Source organism: Protopterus annectens, chromosome 7.part0 (assembly GCF_019279795.1).
Source record: "Protopterus annectens isolate FY-2018-M chromosome 7.part0, PAN1.0, whole genome shotgun sequence".
Lineage (NCBI taxonomy): Eukaryota > Metazoa > Chordata > Ceratodontiformes > Protopteridae > Protopterus > Protopterus annectens.
Genome location: NC_056739.1, coordinates 1961707305 through 1961732479, shown reverse-complemented (window position 1 = coordinate 1961732479; position 25175 = coordinate 1961707305). Strand labels below are relative to the sequence as shown.

General features: G+C 41.1%; 1 protein-coding gene across 1 annotated transcript in view; it reads left to right on the top strand.

The window, feature by feature from the left end:
- IGF1R (insulin like growth factor 1 receptor) overlaps nucleotides 1-24625 on the top strand; it is a 1987642-nt gene extending 1963017 nt beyond the window's left edge. Inside the window, exon 21 of the mRNA XM_044078384.1 lies at nucleotides 16201-24625. Coding sequence (XP_043934319.1) covers nucleotides 16201-16567 — 367 coding nt within the window. The 3' untranslated portion in view covers nucleotides 16568-24625. The remainder of the gene's footprint in view (nucleotides 1-16200) is intronic.
- The last annotated feature ends 550 nt before the right edge of the window (nucleotides 24626-25175 follow it).

Here is a 25175-nt window from a genome sequence, read left to right as displayed (position 1 = left end):
GCAGTGGCAGTCTTCTTCAGGAACATATCAGCCTAAAGCATTTGTGAAGTGTGAACAGGGACATTTTTCCACACTTTCTGTAGATACTGTTCAGTCGAGGATCATAAAGCTTTTGTTTGTACTGTATGTCAGGCTTGCTGAAATGCTTATCCAGATATTCCTTAGCTAGCTCTTATACTCTCCGTGAAGTAATGAGCACTGCTCCAGTGACGACCTTTACATTGCACATAAAACATTTATGCTTGCAGCTTACCATAACTTTATGTAGGAGATTGCTGCCCAAGACCATGTAGAGTTGCTCTCCTCTATGTAAAGAAAAGAGGGTTCAGAGGGATTTCACTTTACTTTTTCTGGGAGGACAATAATTATTGCTTAGTTACTTCATCCCATGCAAATGTAACAGCTCAAACCCATATAGGCATGACATCCCAAAAGCTCAAAGGGAGGTGGTCGTAGGTAACTCTGAAAAAACGAGGCAGTGTTTGGATGTCAGCTAGAGAGGAGTTGCACTCAGAAACAGCCAGACAAGGTTGTAGAAGTCAGTCTGGAAGTCAGACAACTGTTCTGCTGAAAAATCCTTCTAGTAAGGAGTAGTGATGTTTTGCTTACTGCTAGAATGTTTGCTACTGTGTAATGTGCATGCAACTGTACTGTACTACACTTCATTCAGCGGAAATCCTAAATAACTCTGTCTTTATATAATTTATTCCACTCAAGTTTGAAACAAATCCACTAAAATGGCTTGTATTGTGAATGTATGTATATAATTTAATCCACTCAATTTTGAGATAAACCCACTGAAGTGGCTTATTTTGTGACTGTATGTATACAATGGTATGACAACAAGACTTGCATTTATCTTTTGATAGGATTCCTTGTAAACATGAAGTTTTACAAAAATCATTATTTTCACTACTGTGTAGCATCCTGTGATCAGTTTCCAAATCTGTACTAACTTGCTGTGCTTCTGTATATGACTGTATGTGCAGAAGCTCTTGTAAAAAAATGCAGTAGCACATTTCTTTTATATGCTTTTTTACCACCATTGCCTGCCATCATCACCTGTCCTGTCTCCTGACTGGCTTGTTTGATCATGTTTGGACAAGAGCCAAGCCCAGTCTCTGGAGCTTTCATCCAGCCTTCAGGGGTTTTCTTTGTAGTACGCTATACCAAAGCTGCTTAGTGAGCTGCATGGTTACCCTAGACTCGCTCCTGTGTCAGCTGCCCCCACCCCACCCTGAGGGGTATTGTGATACCTCATAACCCAGACTACACCCCCAGTAGGCATGGCCATGCTTCCTGCCCCAACTCACAGGTCACTAACCAAAGCTCATATTGGCTGGGTCATGGTCAGGGCTTTATCACTATGTTCTAATGGAGATGGCAGTAGTCCACATTTTCACAAGATAAAAATTTATCGTTGATAAACTTTCTTTCAGTTGTCACCTTGTCCTTTTTGCAAGTTTTGGATACTTGCAGGAGTAGGAAAAGCACATAAGTTGGTAGCCAATCCTTGACAGGTATGATAGCTGGTAGATGACATGTTTGTCCTGGGCATTCAGGAGCTTTTAAGGGATTGGCTGGAAGTGTCAGGTGACACACACACACACACACACACACACACACACACACACACACACACACACACACACACACACTGTGATAAGTGATCAAGATACCACCCCTTTGTTCCCATTGGAATACCAAACAAAAGTGCACTAGGGTGCTTTTCTTCTACATTGGTGCAAGAGCAGTATACTGAGAAAGTCTTAAGAAAATCTTCTCTCAGTAAAAGTATTTTTGCACTGTGTATTACCTCTGTAAAAGTGTTTGCAACAGTTTAGATTGCTACTGGAACATGTAAAGCATATTTAACAGTGGCTGGTCAGTCTGACTTGAACTCCATCATCCACCCTTCAAAATTCTCTCATCTCCTTTGGAGGTTGGAGAACTATAGGAAGTGTCTTACCTACTGGAAAGAGCTACTTGAAGTAATAGTCAGTCATATATGTGATTACTTGCCCTTTCAGTTAATCTGCACTTTTTTTTGTATGTGGTGAGATGGACACACACCATTGTAGTGGTACATCTCCTGTAAGTAAATTTCAAGTTTATAGCTGTGTGTTTGCTTTACTGCAGGTGTAAGCACTGTTCAAGTGTATATCATCAACTAGGTACTCTGAAATGGTATACACCCAGTGCAAAGATGCGTTTTGCGTGCCATATGGGGTGTGGTTGCTCTAATCACTGGGATGTAGTTTTTAAGAGCTACGAAAGAGGACAAAAAGGAATATATCCAAGTGATGTTCTTCATGTTTCACTGTTGCAGTCATCACATTTGGGTTATCTGCCTGCAGATAGCCCTCAGTTGGCCCGAATACCAGAGTCTTGGAATTTCTGCGTCGGCTACTGTCACCTCTTCCATGATGTCAGGTTGCCGGGTATGAAACATGCAGCCAACACCATTACATCAGTCTTTCTTGCCGAGAAGGAGCCTGAAGCAAATGTTCTTCATGTTTCACTGTTGCAGTCATCACATTTGGGTTATCTGCTTGCAGTAGCCCTCAGTCGGCCTGATTATCAAAGTCTTGGATCCTGCATCTGTTGCTGTCTCATTTTCCATGACGTCAGGTAGTCAGGGGTATAAAGCATGCAGCTGACGCCATTACATCAGTCTTTCTTGCCGTGCGGTGCCCAAAGCAGAAGCAGTTCACAAGTGCCAGTCTGCCGACTCCTGAAATTTTTGTTTTTGAGTTTCAGATCTGTTGGGGATGCTTTTTCTTGCTCTAAACTGATATCAGTAAAAGTTAACAATTGTATTTCTTGTGGAAAGCAAATACCTCATAAAGATTTTCATTCGTACTGCATTCCTTGCTTAGGCCCAGACTACGACGTACCTCGCTGTCAGTTTTGTGCCTTATTCAAACCCCGTACTATTTGTCATCGGTTCATTTACACATCTAAATATTTTGGTACTCTGTTAAGTTACCCAGAAATGGCTTCAGTAAGCCACCCGACTACCGACATTATGAAAAAACGCAAAGATAAAGACAGAGACAGACCGCATAGGTCCAAAGCTGCCGACAACGCTTCTCCTAAGCTAGTCGCCTGTTCGCCGGTACTCAGTGAGGGGCTTTGCAGCCCATGATACCCGCTACTTCAGATTCGCAGGCCTCTACTGAGACCCATTTGGAGTTGGGTATGCCGCGAAATGCTTCCACGACTGTGGAACCTGCAGATGTCTCTACCTTGGATGGGTCCAGAGCTGCTGTGCAGGCACCGGCTTCTGAGGGTGTATTCAGGCCTACTGACTTGCATATTAAACTGACACCATCTTCATCTTCAAGGCCTAAAACTCGATCCATGCCTAGAAAACCGATGCCCAGACCACATGGTCAGGCCCCTATGCCTAAAAACAAATAAGAATGGCTGAAGACTTCATTACTCTAATCAGGGGAAGCCACCCTTCCCCGTCTGAGAGACCTAGGACTGATTTTTCTTCTGATCAGGATTTTGAAATTTCTGTTTTCTCTGATGACCAGGATTTGCCCTCATCTACCTATGAAGATTCTGATGCAGAGGACTCCATTCCCTCTGCTTCCCCTCCAGAGGATTTCTCTTTTGGTGAAACCTTGCATACTCTTAGGGAGCATTTCCACTGGGAAAGCCAGGATTACTCTGACTCCAAAAAGAGGCTTAGGGAATTCTTACTCCTGCCTCAACACAGGCTTTTAGCTATCCCTCCTGTACTGGACATAGTAGATGATGCCTTCTCGGAATCTAGCCTGGCCCCTGACTCTCTACCTCCTGCTCCAAGAAAACCTGATAGGTATTACAGGGTGCCTGACTCTCACAAAGTTCCTCTTTAAAAATCCTACTGCGGATCCTGAGACCATTTCACAGGGACCCAAGAGCATTAAGGCTACTACTGCCAAAAATCCTACCCCCTCTGAGAGAGATTCCAGGGTGCTGGATAGATGGGGTAAGAAGGTATACACTTCTGCAACTTTGGCCATTAGGGCCTTAAACTGCCAGTTTCATATGTTAAAGTATCAGCAGCATATTATTGGATTGCTTAAACAGAAAATTATGTTGATTCCTGACTGTGGTGAAAATAAAGAATTACAGGATTTAATGCATTCTGCTGAACAAGTTGGAAAACATACTTTGCAATGTGGTTTTGATTCATTAGAGGCATCTTGCAGGGCTGCTGTCACTGTGTCTGTACTTAGAAGGCATGATTGGCTTAAGGAGCAATCTTTGCCAGATCATATTAAAGCTAAATTACTGGATGCTTCCTTAAACCAAGACCGCCTGTTTGGCAACAAAGCAGAAGTAGTACATAAAAAGCTAAATATATATATGCAAACTGTTAAAGATTTCCTGCAAGTACAGCCTCCCAGATTTGGTAGGCATTGGCCCTCTAAGAATTGGTCCTTTCCTGCCTCTTCCAGGCCTTCTCAGTCTAAATGCAGAACCAGCAGAACACCCAGGCTTCAGTCCCAAGGTACTCACAGGCCTAAGCAGTCGGGGCTCCCACTTCCAAAGCAGGGAGTAGGAAGACTCCCCCCATGGTAAACTGTCTCAATGACTTAGCTTTAAACCTTCCAAGCCCTGCTCAACTGACTGTTCCTTTAGGGGGAAAGATTGCCCTGCATGCAAAACATTGGGAACTTATTACCCAGGACAAATGGGTTTTAAATATAGTTGCCCAAGGATACAGATTACACTTCCACTTCTTACCGACCCTAAACGGTTGGCCAGACCTACCCCCAAATCAGTGGGCAGAGGCTCAAAAGCAAGTTCTCTCTCTCTTAAGCATCAGGGCTATTCAACCTGTCCCAGAAGAAGAATGGGGGCAAGGTGTCTATTTAAGACTTTTCCTGGTACCCAGAAAAGACAATTCCTGGCGTTCTGTCCTGGACCTGTCTATCCCAAACACATTTTTGGTAATCCCAGAATTCAAGATGCTAACTCTGCATCAGCTACTTCCCATGCTAGGCAAAGATGCCTGGTTGGCAACACTGGATTTAAAGGAAGCCTGCCTGCACATCCCAATAAGGGAATCTTGCAGAAGATACCTACACTTCAGAGCAGGCTACTTGGACTATCAGTTCTCTGCACTGCCCTTTGGCTTATCTACTGCGCCCAGGGTATTCACATAGTGCCTAGTTCATTGCATTTTGCAGGCAAAGAAATATTCAAATATACCCATACCTGGACGATTTTCTAATACAGGCAGAAAGCCAGGACATACTATTAAATCATCTGGCTTTTGTAAAGAAATTGCTAACTTCTCTGGGGTACACCATAAATGAAAAGAAAACACATCTTGTCCCCTGCCGACAAATTGTATTCCTGGCAGCAAGTTTGAATACAACTTCTCAGATGGCCTATCTCACGCCATAGAAACAAGTTCATTTGACAGCCTACTTCAAACTACTGGCCACAAAGACCCAGCTATCTGCAAGGAAAATACTGCAAGCCCTGGGGTTCATGGCCTCTTGCATTTTACTAATTCCATATGCAAGACTGCATATGAGGAACCTACAGTGGTATCTAAAAAGCCTATGATGTCAACATTCTCAGGATTTAGAATTAATGATTCCTATCATACCTTGTCTACAGATAGACATCCTTTGGTGGGCAGAGGCCTGCCACCAAAACAAGGGACTGGCATTCACTCTACCCCCTGCCGCTCAAACCCTAACAACAAACGCATCAGACTATGCATGGGGGGCTCACTTAGCAGGGCAGTGCATTCAGGGCAAATGGAACCCAAGTCAAATGCACCTACATATCAACCAAAAAGAAATGTTAGCTGTAAAGAATGCTCTAACAGCCTTCAACGACCACATTCTTCCAGGACAATTATTGGTAAAGACGGACAAACACCAATGTTGTGTGGTACATAAACAAGCAGGAGGGAACCCATTCATACCCTCTCTGCAGACTAGCCATGGCTCTGTGGAACACAGCCTTGAGCTACCAAGTGCACCTCCAGGCTCAATTCCTGCCAGGAAAGCTAAATACACTGGCAGATGACCTAAGCAGAAATCTCATGGACCCACACAAGTTTAAACTGGAACCAAAGATATTCAACATGTTGAGAAACAAATGGGGGAGCCCAGAGATGGACCTGTTTGCCTCCCCCCAGAACTACCAAGTGGACAAATTCTGCACAAGAACTCCCCACAAACGAGCTTGGAAAGTGGATGCCCTGTCCTTCACCTGGAAAAACCTGTCAGTTTATACTTTTCCCACCTGCCTCTCCTCTCCAAGGTGCTACTAAAGATCAAACAGGACAAGCCAAGGACAATACTGATTTCACCAGACTGGCCACGCCAACACTGGTACCCCCTCTTGCGCAGTGTGTCACTGCTGGCACCATGGCACCTGCCTCAGACCCCTGCCCTGCTGTCCCAGCAGGAGGGCCAGATTCTGCACCCACAGCTTCAAACCCTGAACCTGGCAACCTAGCTAATTACCTGATCTCTCTGTTACCATCCCTCAGTAAGCAAGTGATGGATATCATTCTGGAGGCAAGGAGGCCTAGTACTAGAAAATCCTGTGCTGAAAAATGGAAAAGATTCTGTTCCTGGAGCCAAATTCCAGGGATGGGCACAGCAGCACCCAATTTAGCTCATATTCTTCAATACTTAACTGAGATGCTTCACAAGGGCATTTCCTTTTCTTCCACCAAAATTCATGCCTCAGCCATTTTGGCTCATTACAATACAGAGCCCACCCCTCTTCTCTCATCCACTGCTGAAGAAATTCCTCGGAGGGGCCAAAAACTTAAGACCACCCAGGAGAGCCCCTACTCCAGCCTGGGACCTTAATGTTGTATTGGAAAAGCTCACTCTACCTCCCTTTGAACCAGCTGCAAATGCAGAATTGAAATTCCTTTCTTGGAAAACAGCCTTCCTTCTAGCCATCACTTCAGCAAGAAGGGTGTCTGAATTACAGGCCCTGATGGCAGTGGAGCCTTTCATCACCTTTCGTGGGGACAGGGTGTCCCTCAGGACCAATCCCTCCTTCATGCCCAAGGTGGTATCCAGTGTGGCCCTTAACCAGTCCATTCATTTGCCAACCTTCTTTTCTAATCCACAGAACAAAGGGGAACAAATACTGCACTCCTTGGACGTGCACAGACAACTTAGATTTTATTTAGGCAGGACTAAGCCTCTCAGGAAAACTGAACAGCTGCTGGTTGCATTTGCTGCAGGGGCAGAGGGGAAGGCCATTTCAAAGCAAACCATTTCTAAGTGGATAGGCCATTGCATTTATTTCTGCTATAAGTACCATGGAAAACCTACCCCACAGGGGATAAGACCACATTCAACCAGGGCTGCATCTGCCTCTACAGCCTTTCGCAGAGGTGTCCCTAGAAGCTGCTACCTGGAGTTCTGTACATACCTTCACAAAGCATTACCGCTTGCCAATTTTTTCTAAATCCAGAGCTGGCTTTGCCACTGTAGTCTTGCAGGGCTTTATAGCTGGTCCTAATGCTATCTAATCACCTCCTCCCATCCTTAGCTTTGGGAATGTACCCAAATGGGATTACTGCATCAGTGAAACACAAAGAACATAGTACCATTGTGTACACTTACCATAAATGTAAATGTTCAAGTGTATTCACTGTTGCAGTCCTGGTTACCCTCCCTCCAGCCCCCTGACTTCTATTGACTATACCTCTGTTCTTGTTTACTATGTTTAAAGCTTTTTAGTGTATTTGCTTTTTTGTTGGAGGTGTAACCTTGTATATAATTGCTTCCCATTATGGGGCATCTGAAATCTGGGGCAAGAAAAACTGATGTAATGGTGTTGGCTGCATGCTTTATACCCCTGACTACCTGACGTCATGGAAAATGAGACAGCAACCGACGCAGGACCCAAGACTTTGATAATCAGGCTGACTGAGGGCTACTGCAAGCAGATAACCCAAATGTGATGACTGCAACAGTGAATACACTCGAATATCTGCATTCATGGTAAGTGTACGCAACTGTACTTTCGCAAGTGCCAGTCGGCCGCTACCTGAAATTTTCGTTTTTTCGAGTTTCAGATCTGAAGTCTTCTAAAGCCAAGTACCCCGTTGGGGATTCTTTTTTCTTGCTGTAACCGATGTCAGAAAAAAATAACAATTGTCTTGCCTGTGGAAAGCAAATACCTCTCAAAGATTTTCATTCTTAACTGCGTCACCTGTTTAGGCCCAGACCACGACGTCCTTCGCTGTCGGTTTTGTGCCTTAACGCCCGAACCATTCATCGTTGGGCTATTTTTATAGCTAAATTCTTTCGCTCTCATTCTCCGTATTCCAAAATGGCTTCGGTAAGCCATCCGACTACTGATCTTCCGAAAAAGCACAGAGACAGACCACATAGGTCAAAGTCGCCAGTCCGACTGTACTCAGTGAGGCGTTTTTGCAGCCCCTGATGCCCGCTTCTACAGATTCTCACGCCTCTGCTGAGACCCATTTGGTGTCCGGTATGCTGCAAGATGCTTTTTTGACTATGGAACTTGCAGATGTCTCTGTCTTGGATGGGTCAGGAGCCGCTGTGCAGGCACCAGCTTCTGAGGATGTATTCCGACCTACCGATATTAATATTAGACAACTTCATTTCCAACTAAAACTACCGAGTTTCTCAGGCCCAGAGTTCGCACTACGCCTAGAAAATAGACATCCAAAGCACATGCTCAAGCTCCCAGACCACAAAAACAAATGGTTAGAATGGCTGAAGACCTTATTACTCTATTTGGGGGAAGCCAGCCTTCCTCTGCCAAAAAGACAAAGAATTTAATTTCCTTCCGATTCTACAGACGAGGAGTCTGATGACTTTGATCCTTCTGATTACCAGGACATACCCTTATCTACCTATGAGGGCTCAGATGCAGAAGAATCCATTTCCTCTATTTCCCCTCCAGATGATTTTTCTTTTAGTGAAACCTTGCATACCTTGAGAGCATTTCCGCTGGGAATGCCAGGACTACCCTCAGTCCAAAAAGAGACTCGGGGAGTTTTTAGATTTGCCTCAGCACAGGCCTCTAGCTATAGCTGTCCTGGATATTGTAGATGATGTCTTCTTGGAGTCCAGTCTTACTCCTGACACCTTACCACCAGCTTCTAGAAAACCTGACAGGTACTACAGAGTACCTGACTCTCACAAATTTCTCTTTAAGAATCCTACTGCGGATCCAGAGTCCATTTCCCAGGGACTTAAAGGCATTACGGCTACTACAGCCAAAAACCCTACCCCTTCAGACAGGGACTCTAGAGCTTTAGACAGATGGGGTAAGAAGGTATATACCTCTGCAACTCTTGCCATCAGGGCTTTGAATTGCCAGTTTCACATGCTGAAGTACCAGCGGCATGTTATGGACCTAATTAAACAAAAAATGGTGTAACTTCCAGATTGTGCAGAAAGTAAAGATTTACAAGAGTTAATGCATTCTGCAAACCAAGTTAGTAAACATACTTTGCAGTGGGGCTTTGATGCCTTAGAAGCATCTTGCAGGGCTGCTGTCACTGGGTCTACTGAGAAGGCATGCTTGGCTAAAGGAATAAGCCTTGCCTGACCATGTCAAAGCAAAATTACTAGATGCTCCATTAAATCAGGAGCATTTGTTTGGCACAAAAACAGAAGAAGTTCTTAAAAAGATGGAAGAAAAAGCTAAATCTATGCAAACCGTCAAAGATTTCTTACATGTGCAGCCACCTAGATTCAGTAGACATTGGCCCTCAAAAGACTGGTCCTTTTCAGTCCCTTTCAGGCCTTCTCAGTCCAAATACAGAGGAAACAGACCACCAAGACTACAGTCTCTCAGGGTATGCAGAGATCTAAACAATGGAGTGTTTCCACTTCAAAACCAGGGGAGTGGTAAGCCATCCCCATATGGAAAAAGTTCACAATGACTTTCCAATTATCCTTCCCAGCCATGCCCAAGTACTTGCTCCCCTAGGAGGAAAACTCGCTCTTCATACAAAAAACTGGATGTCCATTACTCAAGACCGATGGGTTCTAAACATTGTATCCCAGGGATACATTTTCTACTTCCACTCACTGCCAACTCCAAGTGGGTTGCCAGACCTTCCTCCAAACCAATGGGCAGAGGCTCAAAAGCAAGTACTTTCCCTTCTCAATATCGGGGCTATTCAACCTGTTCCAGTAGAACAAAGGGGACAGGGTTTCTACTCCAGACTGTTCCTGGTGCCCAGAAAAGAGGGCTCTTGGTGCCCTATCCTGGCTCTATCAATTCTCAACAACTTTCTGGTGGTCCCAAAATTCAAAATGCTTACTCTGCAACAGCTTCTTCCTATGCTAGCCAAGGATGCCTGGTTAGTCACCCTAGACTTAAAAGAAGCTTATCTGCATCTCCCCATAAGGGAGTCTTGCAGGAAATATCTACATTTCAGAGCAGTCTCCATGCACCATCAGTTCTCTGCACTTCCCTTTGTCTTATCTACTGCGCCCAGAGTATTCACAAAATGCCTGGCTCCAGCCATTGCATACAGCAGGCAGAGAAGTATTCAAATCTACCCATACTTGGACGATTGCCTGATTCAGGCGGACAGACAGGAATTGCTACTTCAGCACCTGACATTTGTAAAAGGACTTCTAACTTCACTGGGATACACCATCAATGAAAAGAAATCACAACTGGTGCCCAGCCAACAAATTGTATTCCTGGGAGCAAGCTTGAACACAACTTCCCAGATGGCATTCCTCACTCCAGAAAAGCAGGTCCATTTGACAAACTATTTCATACTAATGGCCAACAAAACTCTGCTATCTGCAAGGAAAATACTGCAAGCCCTAGGGTTCATGGCCTCATGCATTCTGCTAGTTCCATGTGCAAGACTGCATATGAGGAAACTTCAGTGGTACTTAAAAAGTCTCTGGTGTCAACATTCTCAGGACCTGGAAACAGTGATTCCTATCATACCTTGTTTAATGGCAGAGTTCCCTTGGTGGGCAGAAGCATGCAACCACAGCAAGGGACTTCCTTTCACTCAACCCCTCGCCGCCCAAACCCTGACAACAGACGCATCAGACTATGCATGGGGGGCTCACATGGCAGGCAAATGCATTCAAGGCAAATGGAGCCCAGAACAAATTCCCCTGCATATCAATCAAAAAGAGATGCTAGCTGTACAGAATGTTCTGACAGTCTTCAAATACCTTATCCTTCCAGGACAGCTCCTGATAAAGACAGAAAGCACCACAGTTATGTGGTACATAAACAAGCAGGGCGGAACTCATTCTTACCCACTCTGCAGGTTATCCATGGCTCTGTGGACACAGCCTTGAGCATCCAAGTGCACCTACAAGCTCAATTCCTGCCAGGCAAGCAAAATTCACTGGCAGACTTAAGCAGAAATCTACTGGACCCTCACGAGTGGAAACTGGAACCCAAAATCTACTGGACCCTCACGAGTGGAAACTGGAACCCAACTCATTCAAACTTCTAATCCAGAGGTGGGGAACACCGGAGGTTGACCTTTTTGTCTCCCCCCAAAACCACCAGTTGAGCAAATTTTGCACCAGGAACCCTCACAGCAGAGCCTGGATGGTGGACGCCCTATCCTTTACATGGGAAAACCTCTCGGTTTATGCCTTTCCTCCTCTGCCCCTCCTCTCAAAAATACTACTCAAGATCAAGCAGGACAGGCCAAGGGCAATCCTTATTGCACCAGTCTGGCCACGCCAGCACTGATACCCACTCCTACGCAGTCTGACAGCAGTGCCACCCTGGCACCTTCATCATACACCTTCCCTGCTGTCTCAGCAGGAGGGACAGATTTTGCATCCACAGCTGCAAACCCTAAACCTTGCAGCCTGGCTTATTCCCTAAATGCACCACCAGCATCCCTCAGGCAAACAGGTGCTGGACGTCATCCTTGAGGCCAGAAGGCCTAGTACTAGGAAATCCTTTGCTGAAAAGTGTAAAAGATATTGTTCTTGGAGTCAGTCTCAAGGAAAGGACACAGCTGTGCCCACCTTACCTCAAATCCTTGATTCCCTGGCAGAGCTGCTCCACAGAGGCCTATCTTTCTCATCCATTAAGATTCATCCCTCTGCCTTCTCAGCTCATTATAATACTGAGCCTCCCCTCTTTTCTCACCCTCTCATCAAACAGTTCCCGAGAGGAGCTAACAATTTAATGCCCCCTAGGAGAGCTCCCACCCTGACCTGGGACCTTAACTTTGTACTGGAGAAGCTCACCCCCCCCCCCTTTGAACCTGCTGGTTCAGCAGAGTTAAAATTCCTATCTTGGAAAACAGTCTTACTTCTAGCTATTACTTCAGCAAGAAGAGTGTCTGAGTTACAGGCAGTAATGGCGGTGGAACCCTTCATTATTTTCCATGCTGACAGGGTTTCCTCAGGACTAACCCTTCCTTTATGCCCAAGGTGGCATCCATTGTGGCTTTAAACCAATCCACCCATTTGCCAACCTTTTTCCCCTAATCCTCAGAATAAAATGGAAAGGATCCTACACACCTTGGATGTGCACAGACGGTTCAGGTTCTGCCTTGACTGGACTAAGCCTTTCAGAAAATCTGACCAGCTGCTAGTCAGCTTTGCTACAGGGGCAGAGGGCAAGGCCATTTCAAAGCAAATCATTTCCAAATGGATAACACACTGCATCCATTTCTGCTACAAGCTCCATGGAAAACCTACCTCTCTGGGGATCAGAACTCATTCCACTAGAGCTACTTCAACCTCTTCAGCATTTCTCAGGGGAGACCCTACCAGGGACATCCTAGAAGCTGTAACCTGGAGTTCTTACACACCTTCACCAAGCATTACCACTTACCTATTTTTTCTAAATCCAGAGCTGGATTTGTTACAGCAGTCTTACAAGGCCTTCTAGTCAACCCTAACACTTCTTGACTGCCTCCACCCTTCCTCAGCTTTTGGAATCAACCCAAGTGTGATGACTGCAACAGTGAAACACGAAGCACATAGTACAGTTGTGTACAAGTACCATAAATGCAGATGTTCGAGTGTATTCACTGTTGCAGTCCTGGTTTCCCTCCCTCCAGCCCCCTGGCTTTCTATATCCTTTCTACCTATCCTCTTGGCATCGGCTGCATGTTTTATACCCCTGATGTCATGGAAGAGGTGACAGCAACCGATGCAGAAATCCCAAGACTCTGGAATTCAGGCCGACTGAGGGCTACCTGCAGGCAGATAACCCAAGTGTGATGACTTCAACAGTGAATACACCAAAGCATCTATATTTATGGTAAGTGTACACAACTGTACTTTATAACCACAATAGTGGTCCTCCTCTGCCACCTGATATAGTGGATACTGGCATATGTGTTTTTTTTGTTTTTTTTTTGTAGAACTCTGATATGCAGCTGTTGATTAGCTGTTAGATTGTGCATGTTTTCCATGAATCATAAGAGAAGTAAATGCCAGAAGATAAGGTAATGTAAAAAGCTGTTAGAGAATGTGCAAAAGAACTGGAAATTCTTCTTTAATGCTTAAACATTATCTTTGTGTGATGTTGTGGTTACACAGAAATACTGTTATATCAAAAAATGGCCCTTTTAGTCATATATTGCAAGAGCGCTAAATAAATGTTGCTTCTGCCAGGTGTTTCCTGCAGAAAAATAGGTTTTGCCCCATTTTTAGTAATGTTTTGAGGGGGTCAACTAAAATTATGTAAATATGGTTTGTTTTCATTTATGTAAATGAATGATTGCCTGTGCCAAATGTGATAATTTAATAAATATGTTTCATGTTTAAAAAATAATTTTTGAGGGGGAATCATTCAGTTTTATGACTAAACTCTGTTGGTCTCCTGAAAGCAGTCATCACAAAGAGAAAAGTGTCTCTTTCCCCCAAAATACAGTGATCTCACAGAGCTGTCCATTTTAACTACCATTTACAGCTTTTTATTATTGCATACCTCTGTCTATAAAAATGTTTTTGTATACAGTACAGGACTCAAACTCAAGGTTGGTCTTCTGTCTACTGTATTTTTTCTGTGCTATATGGTATTGGGATGGCTGCTGTTTGAATTTAATGTGATTGGTTGCAGACTCTGTAAGTAATGTGTGATCTGCCATATACAGATTCTGCCTTTGCTTTTGAACAAGCTCCATTAGAAAAAAAAAAGTTATTTTTCACCACCGATTAGCAGTTAAGTGGAAGTTTACTGACTGGTGGTCATAATAGCTAGTTCATTTCTTACACCGAACACTTGTATTCCACACATACTAAAATTGCACTAATAAATCCATTACCCTACCATATGCAAGTAGTTTAGTCCAGCTATATTAGCATACGTACTGCCTGGTTAATGGTACTGTTTAAAGTGACATCAGTTATTGTAAACTCCAGCTAATTATTGGCTACTGTTATAGTCATTTTATAAAAATGTTAACTGAGTACTTTTTAAAGTAAGCTTATCTTGTGGTTCAGGTCTTGTTAATTTCCATTGCTGTATCATGGTCTCTCTTACCAGAAATAAGCAGATTTTTTGTATGCTTTATTTAGTGTTCATATTAGGCTGTTCTGGAAAGAATATTTTCAGTCCTTACTTTAAAAAGTTTTTGATTATGTTGTCAGTTTTGCTTGTAGCCAGTTATTGTTTACATTTTCAGGTTAATTCCAGATTATGCTTCTCAGCTGGGGTATTTCTTTGCAGCTGTAAAATCGGTAAACCACTGAAGTTTGGATAGAATATATTTAATTCTGCATTATATAAGTATTTTGATAATGCACTTTACATACTTACAGGTTTCTACATAGGGCTTTCTTTATTGTTTGTGTCTTTCTGCTTTTCCCGGTTAGGGGTCGCCACAGCTGAACTCCGGTCCGCTAATGATTGGCAGTTGGTTTTTATGTACCTGCTTGCCAGGCATTGAAGAAAAAACAATATCTGTCAAGGAATCTGATCTGCTGTGGCCAGAATGAATAATAAAAAAATTACTTTTTCCGGCATACATTTATTGGTTTACAGTTAGAGAAGTCTGGTTCAGGCTGTGGAAACACTTTCAGGCAAAATAGGATGAGGTCCCAAAGTCCTCCATATTAATCTAACTATTGTTTCAGTTTAGTTTGAGGTCTGTACAATTTATAGAGTTGTTTTAATGCAGGTGCCCTGTACGTGTTTAGTCTGGCAATAGTCTGAACTGTTCTGCAGTAGTTTTGTAGTGACTAAATGGTTATTTTCTAGTATTAGTTGCTTTTTCTCTTGATGACCTGTTGTTTTGCACTAGCGTGCGGTTCTTCAGCATTCTGTTCTTCCTTGCCTGAGTTAAGTGTTTTCTTGGTGGTTGGCAAGTCTATGAAAGGGCCATGTTTGTATTGTAGCTGGAGAGGTTGCATCTTTTTGTGTCTTTCTTTTTCTTTGCAGCTGCCTGTTGCCCATCAGCGCCTCCCCAGCTAGATGGCACATTCATTCCTCCTCTACCAGAGCAAGAGGGACCACTATTCAGGCAGATACCAGGCTTTTTTTCTCCTCTTATTTTTCTACCCCTAATCCCATTCCCACTTTTCATGCTGAGTAGCACATTCCAGGGTTTTGTTGTGCATTAGTGTCAGGGTGTCCTTCCCAGTCGGTTCTACTCTACCTTTGTGGTTCACATAAGAAATTACCACTTGCCTGCTCTGAATTTTTTAGAATCTTGTCACTGTTTCTTGCCCAAATATTGCTTCAGGAAAACTATTTTATTCATTTGTCACTGTTTTGTGAATATAACAGAGCTTTTTGTGGAGCTCAGATTTGTCATCTGGTATGTACTTTTGATGTCAACTTAAACTCCCCCCATACAACCATATGTATTCTAAATATCTCTGTTTGTATCGTTACTCCCTACATGCCAGTATTTCCATGGAGGAGTGAAGACAAAATAATATCTTTCTAGAAACACTGCTGCATCCTTCCTGATCCCTACCTTCTGATATTGTAGTTATTTAGTGGTGTAACACTACCCATCCGACATGCACACACTGTTGTGTACATTTGGGAAGAGTCTCCACATTCATAACTTGCTTGGATTGTAGTCCCACAGAGTGATGCAGGAAGAGTGGTAGCACCTGGGGACTTTTGGAGTTTGGTTGCAAGCATTGCAGGTGTGTGTGTGTGTGTGTGTGTGTGGGGGATGTAAAGCGCAGAAAAAAATAATCAGATTTCCGTATGTCAGTTCATTTTGTAATTATTTTTTGTTTCTCATTTCAGATTTGAGCTTATGCGAATGTGCTGGCAGTACAACCCAAAAATGAGACCTTCTTTCTTGGAAATTATAAGTAGCATTAAGGATGAGTTAGATCCTTCATTCAGGGAGGTTTCCTTTTTCTACAGTGAAGAGAACAAACCACCTGATACAGAGGAACTTGACCTTGAGGCAGAAAATATGGAGAGCATTCCCTTAGACCCTTCGTCCACGCTTCAACCCACTGAGAAGCACTCAGGTCACAAAACTGAGAATGGCCCAGGGGTGACTGTCCTAAGAGCAAGCTTTGATGAGCGGCAGCCATATGCACACATGAATGGGGGGCGTAAAAATGAACGAGCCCTGCCTTTACCCCAGTCATCGGCCTGCTGATCTCAGAAATGGATTCATTAAGCAAATAGAAGAAATTTATAACAATAAGTTAAAAAGCCTACTGTACCTCAGTGGATTTTTCAGAACTGCCATTGCTGCACACAGGAGAGACTTATTTTTGGTCAACACTACATTTTGTAATCAGATTTCAAGCAGATATCTCTTCCCAGTAAGGACTTCTGGCCTTGGGTCACTGTGTTTGATCCAGCAGAAATGAAAGATTTTTTTTTCTCTGAATTGTAATGGGGAAATGTATCTGCTAGCAAGCCCAACAGAAAAAGCACTTTTTTTCAAATGAATGAAGGTGGGGTACTTTAACTCCACCCCACCTCCAGACTCTGACCTAACATTAAAGGTCTTAACAAAGAAATAATTTTCATGCCTTTTTCCCTATTGTTCTTAGGACATTCTTGAACTTCTAGGGCAGCAACAGAGGGCAAAGGAACCATCGTTTGCCCATTGTGGTTGTATTCATTTTTATACTGCTGCCAAATGTTGCCAAAAATCTGAACATTATTCCTCCTTTTTTGAGATTTGGAAGGAAGACTAGTAAGCAGATGTTCTGAAAAAAATGGATCCTGACCAATACAGCTCCATTCATTGTACACTGGTATTCATTTGACATTTTATCACTTAAAACAGATAAGTATGTTGCTATATAGTTTTTTGGAAACTGCACAACATTGTCATTGTTCACAGTTACAGACTAGTTCTGGAAGAAGAAAATTGAATTAAAAGGAACTGGCAACAGTGAGCCAAAACACTCTCCGTGCAGAAGGTAACCTCATGCCAAACAAAGAATAGAAGGGAACTCCAGCGTTGTAGTCTGTCCCCGTACAGACTGCATACAAACTATGTATTTGTGTGTCTGTGTACATGCACACATGTCTGGATGTGTGTATGTATATGTATATATATATATATATATATATATATATATATATATATATATATATTCATACATACACACACACATATACATGTATGCATAACATATGTACATGTTCACACATATATGTATCTATGAAAAAGCGGTTCAAGGTCACAAATCGTTCAACGCCATGTTGACATTTTCTCTCTGGTATTCAGACTTTTAGAAGGGTCTTGCAGTTCTATGTTAGACCATGCATTGTTTGCATACACATCGTTTGTTGTGTCACTTTTATAACTTTTTTACAGTTCAGAAATTCATCTATATGTCTGTACAGAAAAGAAGCTGCTATTTTTTGTTCTTTTATCTTTGTGGATTTAATCTATGGCAACCTTCAGGTTTACCCTCTCATCAACCTTTTTCCTATAAGATTTCACCTGCCCTTAACCTACATCTGACAGATTTCTTAATCTTATGCTTTGTATTACAGTATGTACTTTTGAAAATGAAAAACAATGTTTTCCAAGTAACAAGAATTCCTGTCACATTTATTTGCCATGAGTTGTACTTTTTTTTTTTTTCCCATTTACTCACTTCAACTCCTTGGCATCTTGCATCGTGGTTGGAAGCTTACCATTGGTGTATTGCCTTATTCACAGGTTACATGCACCATTTGCACCACCTGCTTAACCATCTACATGAACCTTGTAACTGTCAAAGTGTGAAGCCAGGTGCAAATGCAGGTCAGAAGAAAAACTGTAATTTGAGTACATTTGTGTCCATTATTACATGCGTTGTCATGTGCTGGGTTTCCACTCCTTTTCTTGCCTTCTGTTTTGTTTTGTTTTTTTACTCATTGTACACGTTGTTGGGTACAGCTACCCAGACTTTCACAAAATTTTGTTGCGTGTTGTATTAATTAATGATAATCCAACCTTTCCATCCCAGAAACAAGACCTGTACTGTTCCATTGTAGAAGCTGCTACTTTTTACTGCCATGTCCATACCGTACAGGACTATTAAAACAAAACATTTCATTTGTTGGTATGGACTAATGTAGACTGCCCCACCAGTGTTCTTTATGGTCATGTGGTTGGAAAAAATGAGATACATGTTCAAATGGTCTTAAATTTCTATGGCTGGTCTGCCTTGCATGTGTAACCTGAGCTGGCAAGACATCCTCAGTGAAGAAAATGAAGAACCGAGCAAAATGGAGGCAGTCCACTTTACCCATAAGACAACCATAAAAGGTAGTATGCTCTGGAAAGCAAAAGTAGGGTGGCACTATAGCAGTGTTACACCTAATGTTAGAATTATCATATATTTATAAAATGCAAAACAAACTGTATGATGTCCACAGTAGTCTTCAGTTCATTATACATTTTTGGAGGGTGGGGGGAGGGTAGTAGAGGAAATATTTTGGAATTAAATAATTTCGGTTTGTGATTGCAGAGGATGAATTAAACATGAATATGGGGAATTAATACCGATTTGCTAGTTGTGACTGGAGATTAAAAGAAATAATTACTTTTGTAGTGCTTTTTGCTTCTGTAGTATAGCTGTCACACTTCTATTTACCTCTGTCCCATAGTTTAGATTTGTTTTCTTAATTAAGAAGGTATTCTATGTAGGATTTTTATTTATTTATTTTTGGTGACAGTTTAAATCACTGTAGAAATGGCCCCGTAACAATTTTCTGTACTGAGAATAAGGGTTTTTGTTTATGATAGGGGGACAGTTTTTGTTATGATTTTTTTTTTTCAAACATTTATCTACCTCACTCTTTTTTGTATATATATAAAATGCATCTCACAGTTCTCTACAGCTGAAACCATATTTGCAGATAATCTACTCTGGTAACCTCAGTCACAGTACATACCACATACACTAGGTTCTGAAGCGGAAGAGAGGTACCTAGTTTAAAGAGGTCACTAATGAAATAATACTGTGTTGTCTGTGTTGTATTTTTTCCTTAAAGAAGTCAGGGAACACATTTCTTCTAGCACTCGACTTTATTTGTGACCAAATTTGGGTCTTGCCCATTAAAGAAAGAAAAAAAAATTGTTGGGAAATAACTTTAATTATGGTCTGCTATTAAATTGCAGATGTGTAACCTGCAGATATTCTAGGCAGAGGATATTTCTCTCTCCCTAGTTTTACATCTGAAAAATGAAAGTGAGGCTGATGTATACAAATGAGAAAGTTGTGCTAAGCATTTGCAGATGTCGTAGTTTATTGAATTCTAACCCTCATTCTTTGGGAGGTGTTTTATAAATCTGCTCATTACTTTTCAGAAACAATATATCCCTTATTCATAGAAGCAGGAATGTTCCCTGTGCTATGAATGGTATTAAGGTACACACAGAGCTTTAATTTACCTGTAGTATGGTTTGATTTTGTTGTAACCTAATGAAATCAAGATCACCCTAGTTCGTATGTCTTGGTAGGTTTACTGCAGGCTGTTAGAGCTTGCTTGCCTTTTGAGAGCAAGGTAGGTTTTCTGAACTAAAGAAAGTGTACTTGTTTTTACTAGTGAAATGTGTGTTTCTGTAAAAAAAAAAAAAAAAAAAAAAAAAAAAAAAAAAAATCTGTTTTGAGCAGTCTGTCGGAGGAGAATTGGGTTGCATTGGCTATATACAAGACAAGGAATGATCAGAACCCAAGTACTGAGCATATAATTTAAAAGACATAAGGCATTTGCTGTTTCAGTATTAAAAGCTGCATAATTGAGGGCCCTCTAATGGGTCCTCATTTGAGGTATATTACCACCACCAGTGAGTTTGGCACTTTTTTCATTAAGATGCTGCTGCTTTACAAGATTACCTGGGTTCTGACATGAATATTTGCTCAAGTCAAGTAGAACACTAAATGCATATGATAATTTACCCAGTCATAGATTAATTATCTAGTGCCCAGTGCTGTTGCCTGATGTGGTGCCCTTCAACTCTTTTCTGATGCCCCTGAGTTCCTCTAAGTAGAGGAGCAAAAAAAAGGTCAGTTTTCCAATTTCCAATCCAGTGCTTTTATTGCTAGGTCCATTCTGCCCGATTTGCTCTGCTCCCCTCTAGGTTAAGTGAGGAGTGAAAAAAAAAAGTCTTCCCTGAACTGGTGCTCCTCTACTTGTAGAGTAACTTGCTACAGTTACCATATCACCACCCACTATGCTCTTTTAGTCCTGACATCAGTTACATGCCGGTACTGTAATAAAACCCCATCCGCAACTGCCATTTGTGCCCCTTAACACATTGCACCAGAGATGGCTGCTCTCTTTTTGCTCGTCCCAAGCTACACTTCTGAATTTACCATGCAATATGAGGGTTAGGAATGTACCAGGCAGATCTGTAGCATTATGTCAAAAAAGAAAAGCAGAAAAAATTCTAAAAGCATTTCACGTGCAAACATTATTTGTATACCCATAATGGTCCAGCCTTTTAAATACAGCTTTTAGTATAACCTGTGCTTTTTTTTTTTTAAATGTAATCCTAGTCTTTTAGTCTGTATTACCATTTATAAAGCATAATGTGGTATTGTGGGCAGCCTGTAGCATGGAGCCTGTGTGTGGCCCTATTCTGTTTCATTCATGTCTCTGAAGCATCTCCAGTCTTTTGGTTCCATCTGCTGCCATTTGCAAGGGCAGCCAGCATTATTCAGAAGACGTCTACTGAGCCACTCTCACTAGCGGCTTCTGTCACTGCCAGTGGCAGAAACCCTATATAAGACCTAAGACCTTGTCCTTTAGATCTATTTCAGTCCCCTCAGCTAGTCAGCTAACACAGATTGATTACAGGCCCTGCATTTGCATTGATCCATCATATTGCCTTTATTTAGTAAAGAGTGGGTCATCATATTTGTGAAATGCAGTGATGCCTTTCAGTGAAGATTGTTCTTGTTTGTGGCTTGAGTAATAGCAGCCTAACACTGATCATGAGTTTACCACAATATATATATATATATTTTTATTGTACATGCAACCCCCTTATTCTAGTGACCTCTCTGTCTCTTCTTTGCACATACTGATTTCCACAACCGGATACCCTCATATCATTCAGCTGAATTCAAGAGTTTTGTTAAACTGTCCAAGGATATTTTTTTATTATTGATATTGTATGTAGGCCGTTAAAAAAAGAGAAAAAAAAGAAAATAATTTGGAGAAAACACTTAACAATATTGTGACCATCTTAATCATTTATCTTTAAAAGTACTTCATTTAAAGACTCGCGTGCTTACAGAAAAGAAAGACAGCACATGGGTTTTGATAGCAAAAATGTACAGTACAAGCCTGCTTTCATGGGCCAGACTACGTGAAAACCGAAGAAACTGCATAGTGCCTCTGATGAGGAGTTTGTCCCTTGCTGCCGAGAAAATCAGTACCAAGGTCACAGTGTAGATAATCTCAGCCTTGTCTGGCTTAGCAAAAAAGTTGTGAGTCTTTTCACTTTGCAGAACGAGTTTATTGCATGGTGGCTGTGTCTTTTTAGCCTTTTGTTATCGAGTCTGCCAACTGTGGCCAAGCAGTATCAGTAGATTCTCATCTGCAGATCTTTTTGATATGTTATATATATTGGAATGCACAATGCCTTAGCGGCTTGGGTGTAAATTTTCAATTATTTTTTTTGAAATACCCCAGCTTTGTATTTTATAAATTTTTATATAGTTTTGTAGAACAGTTCTAAGAAAATAAGTGCATTTGGAGTCATATCAGTGTCATATGGCGATCTAATTGCAGTTACTTACCTGAGAAATCCCCATGTTGGACATACAGGGTTATGTTCATTTGCTTGGCTACTCTCTTCATTCTCTCAGACACCACTATGCAATCTTAAAAAGATGGTTTAGTCAGATACAAGGCTGCTGCTAGTTTTTTGTTGTTGTTTTTATACAGATGTAGTATGTACCACTCAATTTCCGGAGTGCTAGCAGAAAGTGAAACATATGCCATTCAAAGAACCCTTGAGTGGTCATGTTACCCACATATCCCCTTATGGTGCAGCACTTCTGTTTTTTGAAGCAGGTTTTAAGTAGAGGAATGTTACTGTAAAACACTTGTTCACACTGACTTTCATAATGATGTAAACATTTAGTGGGTTAGAGATGGAAGTTAGTAATGCTGCAGTGGCCAATCTTTAACTGCTGGGGACAAAAACTTCATTTATTCCATCTCGAGTGTATAAATGCTGTCCTTCACTGTAGTGGGACATTCTTATGTTTTTCTAGTGCTGGTAATGTGAAGTTCAGAAACTACTTTCTTCAGCTGCTATGAGTTTCTAAACAGATGCCTACAGACTAAAAACACTTCTGTGGTACAAATCAGCAGTTAATCTTTGTGGTTTGAATAGTTTGAACTCGGTGTGAACAAACATTACAGAAAGTATTTTTAATTTCATAAAGTAATCACTAGAGATGCTAAAGATACAGAACTTTGACGTAAGGTGGACCGCAGCTGAGGACTCTGTTCAGAATAGACCCTGATCATTCGAAGTAAAGGCACTTAAAAATTCCTCTTTATAGAATAAGAATGTATTCAGGGAGCTCTGAAACAGAGACTGCAGTTAAGTTCAAAATGTTGATGGGTGACACAATGCTTTTTAGGGCATGTTTACAAATCCATGTATCTGTGAAAGCACCGATTGTTACTGAAGTTTTGAGGTAGCTATTCATTCATTGTTTGTGTGGTACCTGTAAACAGGCCAGCCAGTTAACCAATCATAAGTGGTTTCTTACTGATCATCTAGCTCATTACAACAGGTAGATCTGGCCATTTGATGGAGCTATGTTTGAATACAGTTACCAAGAAAACAACATTGCCTCATGCTGCATGTTGTTTTCGTTTTCCCTTTTTAAAGGTACATCTGTTGTATTTTCTTATCTGTTACAGTCTGTTTTCCTTTTTATCAACAAGGCTGTTAAGCCTAGTAGAATACGGGTAGTCAGTTGACAAAGATGTGGTTTACACAAATGTTACTTCACCTCGGTTCAGTCTGTAAGCCATTAGATTTTTAGTAAAGGTTTATAATTTATAAATGCTTACAGAATTCTGAATTTGAGATTCTTCTGTATGTTTTCCTTTAAACACAAATCACCATACCATATTTCTGGTGTTTGAAAACTTCAGTGTCTTTATTTACTTCTTTCAGGCTCTCAAGGGTATTGTGTCAGAAAAAGGCAACTGGTACTAAAATACAAAGTTGCAGTTCTGTATCTTAAGTGACCTGGTGTCCCCAACCCTTTCAGTAGTTTGTAGTCATCTTAACTGGTCAGTTCAGGTACTGTGCAGTGTAACTGCATAATGGCTTTAAAGGAAACCTTATTGATGGAGGAAAAGCTTGCCTGTTTGAAATAAAATATCAGTAATAGGGGGCTATAAGGCAGTACTGCACATGCAAATACTTGTACTAATTGTATACACACACTCCAGTTTGTATAGAGCTGCCTTTCATATTTTAAACTTCCTGTTCTTATTAGAGAAAACATTTTGATATTTTTTTATATGTGTTACAAATTACTGAATCCAAAGATAATTATGTTCTATATGAAAAATACTAATTATTTGCTCTTTTAACTTAAAAAATGTTGTAAAAAGGGATACTTTTGCTAATAACTTTAAAGTTTTCTTTGATAATGGTCAACAAACCCCACTCACCTCTAAAACTGAGATTAGTAACTACAGTACAAGTGCCTAAAGAAAGCATCTTTGATGAGTAGATGTTTCTTTTTCCAAAATCAGTAAGGTTTCAACGGAAGGATGAGCCAGAGTTTGTCTACCTCTGGAAGGAAAAAAAAAGAATACTATGGAACTGACACACTGCAGATGTATATCATTTTCCAAGTTTTTCTTGTTTAGAAAGTAAAAATATATATAAAAATAATCTAAAGCAGTAAGACGGCCAATTTGTTACATAAAAAATGACTTGCTGTGTGTAAATTATTCATAAAAATTCCTGTGTTTATATTAAAATCAGTAGATAAAAAAGAACAGTTTCAAAATGTTTTGTATATTCTGTTGTAAGAATTTATTCCTGTTATTGCGATATATTCTGAATTCTTTACGTTATAAAAAAAGAAAAAAAAAATGTCTATTTTGAATGGCTGCAGCAAAGCAACTTTAGTTTCTTGTACTCTGCTTTTTTTCTAGTAGTTACAGTACTACAAAATTTAAGTTAAATAAAAAGAATTCTGTATGCAAAATATCTGGACTGCCTTCTCTTGTTTTTCTGTAAATTCATCTTGGTTTATTGTTGCAGGTTAATAGTGTAAAATGTTAAGGAAATGCTTATTGTTTCAAGTGTGAAGTGTCACTCATAGTTTATTACATTTAGCGAAGGAATAGTTAATCCATTTTTTTTTTACATTGTCTTAGCTGTTAGCAGGGACTCTTTGCAGGAAAAAAAATACACTAGCCCATTGATGCAGAATGTGTGTTGTTTCTCGCACACTCTCTCTCTGTCTCCTTTTTTCTTAGTCTTTATCCAAAGTAGAAAAGTGGCTCTTGCCATACAGATAAGCAGCTCAAGCATGTGTGTGACAGTTTAAAAAACATTGTTATATTTTTCATCCTCATGGTTTTCTACTCTGTTTTTTATACTGAAGCCACCAAGGTTGTATAGACTAACCGCTTTTGGCATCAGCTGTGGTGTACAGTATCCTAAAGAAAGGAGAACTCGTATCGCAGACTGTGAGATGTGTTAGGACTAGCTGATTAAGAATTGTTGACTTATGTCACCAAAAAATGGGCATGGT